This window comes from Penaeus japonicus, unplaced genomic scaffold (genome assembly GCF_977035675.1).
Source record: "Penaeus japonicus unplaced genomic scaffold, GWHDUDI00000001_assembly GWHDUDI00000006, whole genome shotgun sequence".
In the NCBI taxonomy this organism is placed as follows: Eukaryota; Metazoa; Arthropoda; class Malacostraca; order Decapoda; family Penaeidae; genus Penaeus; species Penaeus japonicus.
The window spans coordinates 20,869,071-20,886,570 of NW_028234408.1; the positions used below are offsets into that span (position 1 = coordinate 20,869,071).

The 17,500-nt window shown below is 38.4% G+C and overlaps 1 protein-coding gene across 3 annotated transcripts in view; it reads right to left on the reverse strand.

The window, feature by feature from the left end:
- Positions 1-6,802: 6,802 nt before the first annotated feature.
- Positions 6,803-17,500, reverse strand: part of eIF5 (eukaryotic translation initiation factor 5) — a 21,132-nt gene continuing 10,434 nt past the window's right edge. For all 3 annotated transcript variants that reach the window (XM_043027574.2, XM_086537721.1, XM_086537720.1), the window contains 12 exons: positions 17,004-17,118; positions 15,588-15,790; positions 12,693-12,871; positions 12,297-12,450; positions 11,914-12,095; positions 11,665-11,767; positions 10,587-10,747; positions 10,270-10,416; positions 9,995-10,144; positions 9,755-9,892; positions 9,436-9,621; positions 6,803-8,940 (listed from right to left, as the gene is read on the reverse strand). In XM_043027574.2, the coding sequence (XP_042883508.1) occupies positions 8,776-8,940; positions 9,436-9,621; positions 9,755-9,892; positions 9,995-10,144; positions 10,270-10,416; positions 10,587-10,747; positions 11,665-11,767; positions 11,914-12,095; positions 12,297-12,450 (1,386 nt within the window). In that variant the 5' untranslated portion in view covers positions 12,693-12,871; positions 15,588-15,790; positions 17,004-17,118 and the 3' untranslated portion in view covers positions 6,803-8,775. The remainder of the gene's footprint in view (positions 8,941-9,435; positions 9,622-9,754; positions 9,893-9,994; positions 10,145-10,269; positions 10,417-10,586; positions 10,748-11,664; positions 11,768-11,913; positions 12,096-12,296; positions 12,451-12,692; positions 12,872-15,587; positions 15,791-17,003; positions 17,119-17,500) is intronic.

Here is a 17,500-nt window from a genome sequence, read left to right on the forward strand (position 1 = left end):
TAGCACAGGTATGTATTGAGGATGAATGAGGAAGAAGGTATGGGAAGATCTTGGTTGGAACTTGTGAGAAGTGGAAGGGCAAGAGGAAGGCAGAGAATTAGATGGCGTGATAAAGTAAAAGTAGGTGTGGAGAGTAAAGGTTTCGTGGAGGAGGATGCTTATCATAGAAATAGCTGGAGAAGGCGCGTCAAGGCAACCGACCCCTGGGTTTCCGGATGGCGGTGGGAATGAAGACGAGGAGGACAGAGGCGGTCGCCGGGGGAGCCAACTTCCACAGGGAGGCGCAGTGGCGCTCATAGAGGCAAACAATAAGCAATAATACAAATATGCATTTATTAATAAGTGAATAAATCGCAGTGGAGCGCCTTTCAAAATTCAGCTTCATCTTGTGCAAGAGGTGACGTTAGTAGATATTGTCTATCTGGAAACTATGATATATTCATAAATAAGAGGGTCTACAGTGTTATGAAGCTTGGGGATGTTACGTGTATATTTTGATATCTTCTTTTCCTATGCCTAAGGTTGGCCATGCGTCATTATGAACCTATAAACCAAAGGATCAGTTCTTAGATGTGATACAGATAGAAAACACAAAACACATATGATTATTGAGTCATAAATTGCATGTAAAACCTAATACTGTACTATATCATCCTTGTGCCTCAGTCACATCCTGTAATCTAGTTTGTATTGGATTTCAAAAATGCACACTTTTGTATAGTTTGCGCATGCTGTGCTATATCTTTTCATATCAAAGTTCAGTGGAATCAAATCAACCAATACGTTTCTGCTCATTTTCAGAATTCAAATGAACCAAATATATACTATTTAACACAAAACACGATGTTATCAGTATTGTTCATTACACGAAAAAAGCAATGCAACGTTTGAGTTTTCTTACATATTATTCTACATTACAGTCATTTATGTAAGGCATTATGATGGCATGGATACGTGATTATAGTAGGATAATCACGTAATGTGGTAGACCGGGGCGTGTTTGCATATAAGTGCATGTAGGGGAGAGATGAGGCGCCTTTTCTAATCTCGCCCAGGACGCCAAAATGGCTGAAACCGGTCCTTTGATATAAAAATTAATATGTGTAAAAAGTGCCAACCTAATTGGCATTATAAGATATGAAGTAAACGCTGCATACACTATTAAATGCCAACAACTTGGTGCTCAGATTTATTAGAATTATTTTCTTGTTTCCCCGAAAAACATTAATTAAAAGAAATAATTCTGGACCCTCCTAAAACTTTTATGGTGATTTATACTATCCCCGCAAAATATCTATTGCATAACAATGAAAAATACGGGGCGGATGGTGGGAGGGAGACTTTTCGATTTTGCGGGAGAAAGTTCATGATTAGAATATGTAAAAGATAATGATAATGATAATAAAAGCGTTTCTCAAAAATATCAAATGTTGCGATTGTGGTCTTGTTGGAGGTGTATAGTCTCATCACTTTCTGTGTAATATTTGGCTATATATATTGTTTCTCTTTGACAGTTTATTTGTCTCTACCAGTTTTTTACAAATACTTTTGGGCGATCTTTAACAAATGTCATTCCTTCATGGTATTCACAGACCATGTAACATGAAACAAGCAGTGACGGAAATTTGGGGGTTACGTGCTCCTCCCTATTTTGAAGAATTAGATAAATTGGTCGTCTACTGTAAAAATTTAGCCTATATGATTTTAATCTTAGTCGATATGCCATAACATAATCCACAAACTAACGCTGCTGACTCAGCGATCTTGTGACTATATATCGCGAACGTATATACAGGCTGACCTTAGGTCAAACCGTACGCGAGAACCTGAGTTCAACCTCGACCACCACCACGGTCAGTCCTCCCCTCTACAGTCTGCCCTACCGGGGCAGGCGACGTGACCTCTGCGGGACTCCCGGTTTGATCTTACCACTGGGGACGGGCCGGCCAAAGTCTTAAGCCACCCGTGTGCCTTCAATGCTTTCCCAGCAAGACATCCGCCGGAATCCTTTTACTAGCCTTGGATATGTAATTGATTTTCACCAAATAAACCAATTACAGGCGATCGCTAGTTTCCCTGTTCCATCCAGTTATTTATAAGGTGCTCTAAAAAAACAAAGCAGTAATAGTCCATACGCATGTATTTTGGCGATGTTATTGTTCAGTTCAGTACGAGTACAAAACTTTCTCGGTGGGACTTACGGTGCCGCCTCGCATTTCCTCAGCTAATTAGGTGAAAGTTCCTACACTGGATTAATCGTCGAGTTTCTATCGGAATGGTACCTTCTCTCTCCCGTTTTGCATCTGTACATGTTTCAGCATGTGTTTTTATTTAGATATATCCTCTCCCTTTCTGTTTATCCCCTTAGCTCCCTTCGCTCATCAACCTTTGGTGTTCTGGGTAAGGGGGAGGAGGCGAGAGGGGGGGTTGTTTTCTCATGTTCTCTTTCTACAGTCTCACCCTCAGTGCAGTCCCCTTTTGAGTTGCAGTTTCCTGACAAACAACTGCAGTGGCTGCCATCTTTTGGCCTTCCGCTAATCAACAGCCCTGACTGGTGGATAAGACAGTGCCAGAGGCAGACAGAACCTACCTCTTGTGTTTGCCAAGCCAAGTAGCTGTATTGCATAACTACTTATAGCTTGGTCCACGACTCCTCTGTGCCAATTCAGCCATTTCCGTGCCGGGAATTGTGCCAAGTCCCTTCTTTTGGTAGGAAGGCCTACTTCTTTTCCATACCAGTGCAGTCTTCAACAAGCTGGATAATCATATTTCATTTTACAAAGTAACCTGGGCCCAGACCCATCTGTGTTTATTTCCCAAAGACAGCTAGTCATGGTGCACGTTTATATGCGCCGTTGCCGCTCCCACCTTCCCCTTACTCAATGAGTGGTGGACCTGGTCGGACTGAGCCACAGGCTGAAATCTCTCCTCCACCTGCTCTGGCCTCCTCACCCCGTCGGAGCTGGAGGCATTTTGGAACGTTTCATTCTTGCTCCCTTTGCCACACCTTACCTTATTTTTTTATTCGTTGCAGGACGAGACAGTCTTCTTCCATAGTTGCTCTTTTAAGTTTGTTTAGCGATGCCTTATGGGTCATCTCTACTTCCACTATAGATCTAAATGTCTGGGCTATAGTCTCTTTGTCTCCTAATTTCAGATGAGTTCTGGTGAGTGTATGAATAATTTCTCTCGCATCTATTGCATTTTCTCTAGCTCACGTTCTCTCTCCTTGGACCAAGTATGCACTAGCCATTCCATGCTAGTGCACCAATATATGGACCAGTTAATCAAGTATGCCATTAGGGAGTAGACAGAACTTTACCTGTTCTTTGCTGCTATTAACATCTCCAAGATGTAGCTTATGGTAGTGTAGCACTCTAGTGTCTACTTAATCAAGTATGCCCCTAACCATTTCGTGCTCCCCCGCCTTCTCTGGGCCGGCGCGTTACCTTCCCTCCTTCTTCAAGTCTAGTTATTCCGCACAGCTGTATGGTATGCACTCTCATGTAGTAGTAGTTCTGTGATGTCTGCTGCCTTCTTTCTCACTTAACACATAACCTACTGCTTGACATCCATTTATGATGCCTTTAGCAATAGGGAGCACATGTTTTTTTTACAGCAACATAGTTCCCCGGCATTTTTAATTCGTCAATTGTCTTCCTATACAGGTATTATTTTCTAGAAGGCATATTCTTATACCACGTTGATCTTGTTTGGAGATGACAGGAACATGTATGCATTCTATTATTTCTACGTATGCCATTTTAAGAGGTGTGTCATAATAATATAGATTTGGCATTTTGGTGAGGTGCTGGCTTTCTGTATTTTGAAACTATAATTTATGGCTTTTAAAGGAAATTATTTTGAAGCAGATCAAAAAATCCACCCAAACCCGTAAGACGATGGAATGAGAGGCCAAGCTCCTAGAGTTCCTAGCTCGAATATTTACCGAAGTGTCCTTGAGCGAACCAGCAAACTGCCCATACTAGAGCTTGAGCCAATTCACCAGACAGTGACTGGTAGCACAATATCATTATCAGGCATATGGACATACATTTGGACCCTAGAGGGCATTGTTACCATTTACCAGTCTGCCCTGCCGCTCACCAAAGAACTAGACAATAGGTTATCGGTGTGGTATAACAACCATGGTGTTCACTGTACAACAACCATCTAGCACCTCCTCTCGCTTCTGCTCGGCTTTTGCTGTGTGAACATGTAAATATAGCCACAAACTGTGCACAATGACAGACAGCAAGCTCTTCTTTGTGTGTACATGGCTTAAGTACACATTTTCGACTTCTGCAGTTACTTCCAATTTCCTTTAACTGAAGTTTGCAAAATGGGTTTCGTCCACACGATCGAGCAGTGAACAGCTCGTCCACTCGGCAAAGTCTGTTGTGCAACATGTCACCCTCGTGGCATTGATTAATATCGAACATTTTTTTTGCCGAATAAGACTCGTCCATCTGGACGGGGCCTTAGTAGTTATTTTTTGACAGTTCTAAATGTTGAAGGTTATGTTTTCAGTTTGGCACTCTTTTCATGGATCTCGGATGTGCCTTGTTTCTTAGGCTCATTCCACAACTGAGTAGTACCAGCAAGTACGGTGTCTACTTGACAGATTTTTCGCAATTGTTTAACGGCAAGCCAGCGAAGTACCCGTGCTGCAGAATGAGCCACTCATCAAACAATGGTCGTGGACGAACGTCACTGCTAGGCGTACTATGCTATATATGGATCAAAGGGCCTTCTGTTGTCAATTTTGCTACCCACCAAAGCGAGTATACACTCGAGGTCCTTGAATGAACGCCATGTGGACAGTTTTGAAGTTTTGATTTCCGCCGTTTTTTAAGGGAGTAAGTGGACAAATAAGAAATCGGAGCTAACTTTTGTATATTATAATGAAAAAAAAAGAAAAGAAAGGCGAGCCAAGTTTGTCACGAATGACTATCATTGCGGATGATAGATATACTGTATATTTCTTATCCATGCACCATGGTAATAAATTGCAAGTAATGAATTAGCGAATTAACACAATTTACCTTAACAATACATTTCTCTTGCTTACTCAATCGCCCCCCATACCAAAATAAAAACACAAGACACGGAAACGCGACGTACCTAGTAACCGCCATCACAGCTCTCTGGTATTCCGGATACCATACGCATTTTGATATGGTATAGTCTTTTCACTCAGGGCCGATTGCTGAGAGATAGAACATTTAAATAAAGGCTGCTCATTGGTTGATGCAATTAATAGGAATATAATAAACCTAGTTCTTATATTTACTTATGTATATTCAGATTCATAAACTGATTCAAATAAACGGTCCTCGATTAATTTTGGAATAATTTACGATATGTAAAAACCGCAAAAACTATTTTTCCAAAATAAATTAAAGTTCAATATGAAGGTTCATGGAAATTTCATTGACGTTTTAGGTAATCGTCATGTGGCTGTCCTCAATCAGCAAGGTTACGCATGGTCTCCAGATGCAAAGGTCTAATTTTGTTCTATTAATATTTGGATATACAAGACTTCTATACATTTCAAATACCGGTATAATAACGAATATCCGTGATAATGAACAAAACGGGTTTAACCACCCCGTGGCTTGAAATTTCGCTTGTTCAAATGGTGGAAAGGGCTTGAAATGTTTAAAAATCTCACTGTAATCGAATCTGTAACAATGTGTAAATATCAATAAATGGCTAGTCCATAAAGGGGTTAAAAAAGTACTGTTCAATCTTCACGAAATTGTAGTCTCCTGGTGCACAAGGTGCTAGGAGGTCGCATGATTCAATTGGACTTCTGAGGACCACACTCGTGAGCAATGATTGATTATTGAAAATTATCTGCCGCGTCAATCTTGAGCTAAAAATGGACACCATCGAGAGACGAACAGTTCGGGTACGTTGCTCCAGCAGCAGAGTTGACCGATTGCTGAAGAGCATCATCAGGTGTCGACGCCAAATGATCGTCACAGGTGATGCGGTCTGGTACTCCCATGACTGTCATGGGTGACGGTATGTCTGGCTCTCCAACGGTATGAGGAAAGCGACCCGGGATATATGGGACCAGTGGCGTTGTACTCTGCCAGTTCAAGTGTTTCCAATGGTATGAACCGATTGAATTATTATTTAGGGTCCTTTTCTTTTTACTATGGTAGCAACATATATATTTCATATGTATAAAAAGGTCCACCTGTGAATATACCGCGGTAATACTACCACGCGCAGCCCAACCGAACGGGTAAATCAATGAGAAATGACTTGAACTTTCAAAATGCAAATACGTTTATTATTTTACTACTACTCAATAATTCTGAACCAACTAAGATGGAACTGGCTTTTATTCAAAAGCTATTGCTTGCCCATTTTACTTTTGCGATTTTTATATTTTCAATATGAGAATTGCTTAAAACGCTTTTTTTCCTGGTTATGAAAATGTGCAAATTGTAGACCTTGAACTCGAATAAAACATCAAATTGCAGTGGATAAATACCCAGTCTTTCAATAAAATTATATATATCCAATTTTTACATTGGAATAAAAGGTTAGCTTATAATTGATGCTACTAATAAAAATGTTTCACACTTGCCATCTTATACAGGAGTAACAGTTCCATCCACAATCAACTTGCTCAACAAAACGTGACCAATTGATAAATTCCGGTCTCAATCACACCAAAAGGTTAAAAAAAAGCGTGGGTACAAAATCAAATAATACAGTATAGGGTAAAATGCATAACTGCATCTCAACCAAGTCTGTAGAAACATTAGGGTCAATAAAAGAGAAGTGGATGCTGCAACAATTATTTAAAGAGCCATACATTAACATCTTTGAAGAAAAATGAATGAAATAAAGATTAAGGGGAGGGGTGACAATCAATCCATTGACATAGGTCAGTCCCTTCTTCCTTACTTTTACAAAATAGCTGAATAACTTTATCCCATTCGCAAGATTAAGTAATACAGATAATTCTCTTTATGGATAATATATTTTAACATTTTCCTTATCCTGTTCTGAGGAAACAAAATGCAACTTTCGAGACTTGATAGATTTAATCAATTCTATTTGTAAAAAATAAAATTTTATAGGTTTCAACATTAATATGGCATTATGTGGAGAAAACTTTTATAGGATCATCCATATACCATTCAAGCTGCTGTACACATCCTTAATGGAAATCGCCAAGACTAAAATCTAACAATACTAAATGAGCAAAGAAAAAAAACACTTCCTTTCCATGTAACATTTTTATCTTGATTATGAATACATACATTACCCATGTTCATGGGAAGTCTACTATGTCATCAACACTGTCATTTCAAGATTTTCACAAGTGAGATCACTTGTAACTGGATTAACACCTGGATTGTGCATCTACATAAGCTTCTCAGTGACTTCCCATATTTCCCTTTCTATCACATGAAATAAGCAGTGGGGAGTTGATCCATAAAATAAAGGATTAACTACAACCAAATTACCCTCATATTTCAAAAATGCAACTCCTAGTTAAAAAAGGATATGGGACTAAATATCATTTCACACTTCCCCCTTACTTACCTCACTAAACATCACAGTCTTATACTAGTCTTGGTTGGAAAGAAATGAAAAAAAAAAAAAGTATATATATAAAAAAAACAAAACAAAAAAAAAACGAAGCCGCCACACCACATGCACATAAACTGGAGGACCCGAGATTTTCACAATTTTCCACTTCTGTAACTTGAACATTACTAACTAGAAAAACTCTGATGCTCCAATCTACACACAAGCAGATATCATCCATCGCAACACTTACTGGGAGGTTCATAGTATTGCAAAATTTAAGATATTTTAGAACACCGATATCAAATTTCACTCCACCTATGTACTGATTTACATTATATAGAACCCACAAGCTGTAATATATTTTTTAAAATTTTAGTGAACACTAACACAGAGCTAAAATATAAAATGTATTAAGCAGACTAATTGCAAGAGTCCCAAACACCAAATACTTGAATGAGTTAGAGACATCATATCGAGAGCTTACGGTCTCCAGGTTGCCTAATATCACTAGTCTTACATGCAGGCTGGTGATAATGGTTATAAGCTTTGTGTGATGAAAAGTCTAGTAATTTGTAGAACAGAAAACCATTTCAAAAATCATAAGCAAAATCTTGGATAAAGCTTTTTTTTTTTTAAACTATAAAAAAGGTCTTTGATTTGACCCTTTCCCACTCAACATCCAGGATTTCTTTCAAGAGGAACCATCTAGGTTACTTCTCACAATCTGTTCTAAGGAAAATCCATTCACATATTACTTTGATTTTCTAAATAGAACTTCAAAATCACATCCTTTATTATATGAGAAAGGGTAGTATGCAACTATCTTTTTTTACTGAAGGATTAAATATTTACTAATCCTAGACTCATAGATGGTATTTTACCTACTAGAATAATAATCCTGGAACATTTCAAATGTTTGGCAAGCTGAAGATCTGAAGGAACAAAACTGTACCGTTCACCAATTTGAGGAAAACATGGTTCAAATGGTACCAGATCAGTATAGTAACCTTTCACAAAAGGTAATAAGAGACGTATAAAATATCAAGCAGCCAAAGATCATTAAACACAATTGATTCAGACGAACAGATTTCTTCCTTAAAGACCAAAAGATTACCAAATGAATGAATGTTGAACTGCCTCTTAAAAGGAAAGAAAGTACTGAATAGACAGTATATGTAAACTTGTGTATGTGTATGTTACATATACTTTAGCTGTTTAAATATTATCAATATCCAAGTCGCTCTCGTCATCATCCTCTCCCTCATCATCACCTGGAGCAACAATCTTGGGTGCTTCAGCAACAATGGGCTTGGTTTCCGATGAATTCTTGCTCTCCTGTTCTTTGAGAGATTGGGCTCTTGCACGGTCGTCATACTCGATCTAAAATTAGAAGGAACATTTCAAATAAATTCTTGGAAAGTATAGATATTCTTGTATACAAATGTGGAAGAGACTGCAACAACTAGTATATTTTTATTCACACTTTCCATTGTTCACACCCCCCACCCCCTGAAGTAAATAAGATAGTTTGTTGTATTACTCTACTCTTTATACTTTATGCCCTTGTAACTGTCAAACAGTTTGTTCTTTTCCTTGCTACATACTACACAGGGTGGCTCAAGAATGCAACTTCACAAAACGTGTACACAATTCACTCCACTTATCATTCTATAGTAATTTTGCATGTGATATTCTATCAATACCCTTCCTCCTTTGTAAATACTAGGCAATCAACTGACTGCATTTGACTAGCTCATTTTACATTTAACCACAAATATTTTTTTTTCCAGCAGACTATAAAACTTGTGATATTTGATTACCAATGAACCGCCACTTTCCAAAATACTCATTTCAAATAAAATTTCAATGTCTCACCTCAACATCATCCTCCTCTTCTTCCTCTGTGGTCTCTTCCTCCTCTGCCTCCTGCAGCCACCTCAGGAAAGGTTGGGCCTTTGCATGGATTTCTGATGCCACTTCCTTGCTTACATATTTCTTTGAGGTTTTCTTACCCCAGTCTAGCAGTACCTCTTCTTCAACAACATCATGGTCATACATTGCCTGCAATGATTGTTAAAATCTTAACCATGTTCTTTGCTTTTTGTTTACATTTCATATTAAAACAAGGTCTACCACTTCTTTAAATTCTTGTTAGTGGAATTATAGAAATGGTACTTCAGCTATTGTTTCTTACCTTCAGTATCATTGGAACTTTGGGAAGGAGTTGATCCTTCTTCAATTCAATTAGTTTTTCAACTGCACCCAAGAAGTATTTCTGGCTCTTCGGGTTGCCGTGGGTGAAGAGCAGTAAGAGGATGCGATACTGTGGGATCTGTAACAAATGAAAAACATTTAATTCTAGTCTACTCAAAAATAAAAAATGAAAGTAAAAGCTTTAGAATACTGCTTAATCATTATTGTATAATAAGCTTACCTGTTTGATGATGTTGTCATCCAGTAGCAGCTCTACAATAACCATTACAGCCTTGTTCTCCTTGATATCCAACCTCTCTGCCTCAGCTGCTATGTCTTTAAACACAGCCACATCTGCACCTGGCTTTAACAGACCAGCTTCCTTCTTCCCCTGATACAAATTATCAAAATATATAATTAATAATTCACAAATCATGAGTAGGACCTTGACAATAATTATTCAAGCAACATATTAAGCAGTATAAAATTTACAATCAAGACATAACTGATAATCACCTTGCAGTACTCAAAGAATACTTCCAAACGCTCACTCTGGGTCTTCTCAATATCAGTCGAAACTGTCAGGTTCTTCACTCCAGCAGTCAGGGTCTTTTGCCTTGCCTTTACAGCCTGTTCACTCACATCTAATCCCCAGTCTTCATCCTAACAATTGGAGTCTTATCAATTATTGCTTTCAAAATTATATTCTGCACAAGAAACACCATTAATAGCCTGGTTAAGCTTACTTCATATAATAGCCTAGCTTGTTTTGAATACTAATTAGTCTCTAATAAAAGCAAAACCAAGACACTTCTTAATGATGGGTTACTTACATCATCATCCTCAGCATCACCATTCAAGTCAGCATCAGAAGCATCCGATTTATCAGCATGGGGTGAGCCTGGTCTCAGGCTATCTTTATGGCCATTCTCAGCTTTCTTATTGCGGTTCTTCCTCTTGGTCAGTGAAGTACCCTGCTGGTTGGGCTTCATTTCTAACAAAAGGAAATAAATTAAGAATACTTTTAATAGATTAATATCTAAATGCGAGTGTTGTTAATCAAGATAACGGAGGGAAGAATAAATAATAAACGGATAAACATTGTAATGATCAGGGTTGGGAAGTTTGGCCAATACTTTCCACTTGCAATTGCCCTAAATTTATATTTTTATATATTGATAAGTACTGATTACTCTTAAGTAATCGGTCCTGAAACTGCCAGTGCCATAAAACTTCACTCCAAGAAGTGCTGCTCAGAGGCGACACCTGTAGTCTTGGTGCTTTTCTATCAAATGCACTATATTGTACTTCTGACATATAAAATGCACTATATTGTACTTCTGACATATAAAATGCACTATATTGTACTTCTGACATATAAAATGCACTATATTGTACTTCTGACATATAAAATGCACTATATTGTACTTCTGACATATAAAATGCACTATATTGTACTTCTGACATATAAAATGCACTATATTGTACTTCTGACATATAAAATGCACTATATTGTACTTCTGACATATAAAATGCACTATATTGTACTTCTGACATATAAAATGCACTATATTGTACTTCTGACATATAAAATGCACTATATTGTACTTCTGACATATAAAATGCACTATATTGTACTTCTGACATATAAAATGCACTATATTGTACTTCTGACATATAAAATGCACTATATTGTACTTCTGACATATAAAATGCACTATATTGTACTTCTGACATATAAAATGCACTATATTGTACTTCTGACATATAAAATGCACTATATTGTACTTCTGACATATAAAATGCACTATATTGTACTTCTGACATATAATCTGTGTGTGGAGGGCAATTTTCAAGTCAGAAAGTACTGGTGGTACTAAATTAATATCATCATTAACACACATTACTAACCTGGTGGATTCTTGACAATGAAGGTGGTCAGTTTATGCCTCATGTCTAACATTCCCTGGTAGCCACAGGCTTTACAAGATTGTTTGATGTGGCCTTTCTTCTCCTGCAATTAAAATACACATGAAAGCATTTTTGTAATCTCTTGAAAACTTCCCACTTTACAAATACATATGAAAATCCAAAATATTTATTTCAGCCAATATATTCAAGAGTATATAAACACTGAATATCTGAAAAAATTACACATACATTTGGGAATAAAACAGTCTCAGGGTTTTCACATGCTGGGCAAAGAACAAATCTTTTAATGAAGCCATCAAGTAGATCCTGAAGTTTTGCAGCCTCATGTGAGCCATTTACGATGTAGCGGTCATTCTTGTAGTCAAACTGGGTTTGGGCTCCAAGTTCACAACCAAAGTACTTGCAAGGGTCTGTAAATGTGGCATTTACAACTTAAAATTTATGTTCATAAATACCAATGTAAATATGTAAACATTACAAATATCACCAAATTCCATTCACAAAACAATGACTGAAATATCCAACATTACTACATGTGCATGGTCTTCCTTGATTAGAACTGATAGAAATATTGAGGTGGTCAAAAATGACACTACATTGCTATCACTTACAGGTAGGGGGACGTCCAAGAGCTTTAGCAACATCTACCATGTTGACTATGACAGTTTTGATGCCATTGCCTTTGCCCTCGACCTTAGCCAAGAGCTTAGGCATCTTGTAACGGTAGAAGGCATCCATAACATTGCGGTTGACGTTGTAACTCATCTGCAAGAATAATAAAATGTAGATTTATTTAATACAAAATAAAAAAATTCTAAGCACTTAAATCTTAAATTTTCCAATATGAAACTTTCTGGGTAAAAAGACAATCTAGTAATTGTGAATTTTTTTTTTTTTTTTTTTTTTTTTACAATAAAATTTTCAATGTATTACAAAATTCATAATTTCATATCAAATCATTTATGAATGGCATCCATTCTAGAAACATTTGTGGAGACATGCTTTACCTTGCCGGTTCCTGTTGACGATTTTCAGGGAACAAGTTTTCACAAAAATAAATTGAATAATTTGAAGTATCTTGTTTGGTGAATGGAAGTATTGTAGTAATGCAAGGAATGGACAAGCCAGTCACTGGGTCAAGACAGCCACTGGGATTTCATGCGGCTTGTTCACTCCACTGCAATTTCTGTCAATAGAAAATTTGTAAGAACTACAAAATTTCAAATGGATATATGTATCATTTTTTCCTTTTAAAAAATTCTTCAATAATTTCAGAACTTCAACTCTTTGAGATGGGCTACATCTTTAGCTGGTAAGCATAGCTATGGCCATCGTATGATGTGAGTGGTTTCTAGACTTATGACAAGACATACAAGTTAAGATATGATATATTGGAAAAGTATTACAAATTAGCATTTGGTATACTAGCTCTGCATAACAGAAGGAAATAATGTAATAATGTAAACCATACGTTTTGAGGGAGAGATCTTGACATTCTAGGATGTTATCCGAGGAGAGAAAGAGATTACACCAACATGTGTCGTCAAACAAGCACAAATGGGATAATTATCAATCCCTCTTTTTCCTCCCCCACTAAGTGCAATCATCTGTTTAAATTGAATGGCAAGCCCATCATTAACACTTTACAATAAAAAGAACCTTAGTATGTTCTGACATTCAACTGCTTGCTCTGGTCAGCTGGGGGTCACTTAGGCAAGTTTCATAGGATGTGGGGTTGAAAGTCAGCTGTGGTGTCAGTGGCACCTGGTCCCCTTTCGCAATTATATGCCAAGTGTTCTTTCAAGAGATTTGTTTCTGACAAAACTGAAGACATCAGTTGGGATTTATCTTTGCAACTGCTGACAGAAAACCTCAAACTAACTCACTATCCAAATTATTGTATGCATTCCTTCCACAAAGAGGTTGGAAAAAACATGCAGGGATAATCATTTTCCAATTACTTCTATATTAGGCAGAGAGTGGGTGTGGCATTTAAATATCAAGCTGATGGGATTTAACCCATTCATGCCAGGCTGGGCCTCTCAGTGCTCTACACCCGTCCGTTTCTACGGGATGCCGAGGCTTTTTTTTTGTGTCATCAATTCAGATCAATGTATATGCAAATGCAAGTGCAATGAGTATATACACAAGTAAATATGTAACACGTATAATTAGAGGCAGAGATCATAACATGATAGGACGCCATCTGACCAGAGCGAAATAGTCCCATGACATAACATGTCCTCCGGTGCGAATGGGTTAAAGAACCTTGCACCATGTAACACTGTCAACAGAATTTGAAGCAGTGGTTATCATATAAATGAGTAGAAATCTTTTTTTTTTATCTCTTCACATAAATCAATAAATTTCCCTCTCCAAATAAATACAAGTAACCACTTTTCTATTCAACTAGGAATGAGCTGAAGGCGACATACAACACAAATTCCTTAATCCACTCACGACAGGGGCATTCCAGCCTTGCATGTCACAATGCCGGGACTTTCGAACGCTTAGGCATAAATCAATTAAATGACTGGCACCATATGGTGCCACCCGGCCACCGGGCTTTTGAATGAGCGGTACAGTAGTGTACCACCCGTCCAGAGAGGGTTAACAATCATAGATGAAAAAATGGATCACCAATGTTTGTAACACTAACCCCTACATTCCTAGCCATCTAGACTGAGCAAGCAGGTAAATTGCATTGTCAAGATGCCATGAAAGAAAATTTATTGGCTTCTATTCATCTATAAATGGGACATACAGAGTAAACTCGTATATCTGGTACTATTTGGCATCCTACTTCCAGTTTTAAGCCTCCATAGTTATCCCCTTACCCATCCCTCTATCTCCAACCCCACTGGGCTGCCTTCTGAGGGCCTCCCTCCATACCCCTCCAAGCCATTTGAAACATCTACACCTTTCATCACATTCCCAAGCCCCTTCAAGAAATTTGAAAACCAAATTTGTTAAAAGGTGAAACTTTTGGAAGTAATTCACAGGACAAGGTATAGGTGGGCTGAGACATTCAAAGGACTATAAAGAACACTAAACTGCATATCAAAAGTATTGCTTATAATTTTAACTTCTTTTGCTGTATGGCACTCGGGGTTGCTGGAATTTAGGAGTCATGTGATTTTACTAACTTTAAAATTAAGGTGTTTTTCTAGTATCATTCATAATATAACTGACTTACAATCTTTTTGTACAAGTACAAACTTCTGCAATAGCAGTGTCAACCTCAATACTCCAATGAATTGTGGATTTTGTGCAGCTAAATACCTTTGAATATGCAGAACAAAAATTGGCCACAAGTTTCCTATGAAGGTTCTATACTAAGTGCCTTAGTATACTATATAATCAATGGCTTAACCCATTCATGCCAGGGTGATTCTGGCTTTAAATGGTCGTAATGCCAGGGTTTTCGAACACCTGGGCGCACAAGCTGAGAGCCTGGGCTGCCCGTTTGCTCACCCTGAGTGCTGGCCTTGCCCAGATATCTCGTCACCAGCGTCTGACGCAAAAACCACGAAACGTGTCAGCACGTCATCCGGCACAAATGGGTTAAGGATAAAATCACAATATGAATTGCCAGACAATCATGTGTCAGCTTTGCTGTAGAGTGGAGTCCAGCACTGAAGTAGGGGTACTTATTTTGAGCGATAGCATAATTATAACAGTGATCAGTATCTATTCTATGAAGAAATTCCTATTTTCAAATTGGTTATGAACAACAAATCCCTCCCACTCTGCTCCCCCCTTCCATATATCGACTTTCTAAGCATTTGAAACGACACCTTAGATAGCAAAATCCTCTAACCACATTATATAACCATACTAGCAGCTCTCAACCTCAAATCACAAGAGAAATAACAAACTCAACCAAAACACTTTTTACTAACTTGTATGCAGCAGTGACAGAGGGGTGCAAAGGAGAGCCACATTCAGAGTATTGAGAGATGATTGCTCATGGGGTAATGAGCCTCTTGCCAAGTTCCTTGTCTCTTACTTGGTATCTCCTTTTTGTGTTTGTTCAGCATAAGTGGGTTCTTGGTGTCCGTATATGGACAACAGCTACTACAACCAAATAAAGCACACGATACAGCTGCAAGAGGATAAAAAAGTTATATCCCTAACAGTATATAAGTGCTTTTCAGAAGTTAGGAAGAGAGAGAGAGAGAGAGAGAGAGAGAGAGAGAGAGAGAGAAACATACTATGGGGGGAAAGGGGGAAGAGGGAGGGAGAGGGAGAGAGGAGAAGAGGAGGGAGGAGAGGGAGAGAAGAGGAGGGAGGAGAGGGAGAGAAGAGGAGGGAGGAGAGGGAGAGAAGAGGAGGGAGGAGAGGGAGAGAAGAGGAGGGAGGAGAGGGAGAGAAGAGGAGGGAGGAGAGGGAGAGAAGAGGAGGGAGGAGAGGGAGAGAGGAGAAGAGGGAGGGAGAGGGAGAGAGGAGAAGAGGGAGGGAGAGGGAGAGAGGAGAAGAGGGAGGGAGAGGGAGAGAGGAGAAGAGGGAGGGAGAGGGAGAGAGGAGAAGAGGGAGGGAGAGGGAGAGAGGAGAAGAGAGAGGGAGAGAGGAGAAGAGAGAGGGAGAGAGGGAGAGGGGAAGAGAGAGGGAGAGGGAGAGAGGAGAAGAGAGAGGGAGAGGGAGAGAGGAGAAGAGAGAGGGAGAGAGAGAGAGGGGAAGAGAGAGGGAGAGAGAGAGGGGGGAGAGGGAGGGAGAGGGAGAGAGGTGGAGGGAGGGAGGGAGAGAGGAGAAGAGGGAGGGAGAGGGAGAGAGGAGAAGAGGGAGGGAGAGGGAGAGAGGAGAAGAGAGAGGGAGAGGGAGAGGGAGAGAAACATACTATCTGCTTGTAAAAAAAAAACAATTAACCCACTGATGCCACGTCTTGTATATATGTACTGTTCATTTTTTTTCTTTTTATTAACCATTTCGCTTTCTTTTACACAGCAATAACTGCATTTGTAACAATACAGGAACAGAAACAACTTTCCAATGTGTTAAAAAAATGGTGGGCAGTGCCTGTCCACTAAATTACTTTCCAAAATAATCAAATCTACAATAACAATACTGCATAAAGTATGACAAATATATAGTTCATTATACTGCTGCTGAACTAACAATAATACAACATATCAAATTCATAGCACTGACAATACTGCAAAAACATCAAATTATGTTTATAATCCATTTAAAAATACCAGGTCACTAACTATAAGAGACAGCAAAAGTAACACAAGGTAAGAGAAGGGAGGGCAGCAAGCTTCCACTGCTGCAATTACTTGTACCAATGTCAACTTCTAATTTCTAGAACTTATTCATACCTAGTGCCAGTAAGCGAAAGGATGATGTCCGTAATTTGGGTGGGTGGCTTGCTGAAGTCACGAAGTCCTGAATGGTTGCAGTTTACGATGCCGGTTGCTAGAAAACTGCCTATTTCTGCAAAACAAAATATCAAAGCTTAAAATCAAACTATAAAAAAAAAAAAAAAAAAAAAAAAAAAAAAAAAAAAACATGCCAGCTACACACTTACTTTTTAATATACTGACATCTATATCTTCTTACTTCTAAAGAGAGTAAGATAAAAAAAAAAAAAAATTATAACTAGAAGTAATTGGTGAATGTTCCTTTGAACCAAAGAAGTACCAGCAAATTATGAGAAACGAGTTTGATTAATTTGTGACAATAATATTTCATTTACTTCTCTTGCGCAACTTTGGGAAAAAATGTTAAATAAAAATAAAACAAGTAAAATAGTGAAACTACAACCTAATCTTAACACAAAAATACTTTTTCCTAGGTAGGCAGAAAGGGAGGGGGG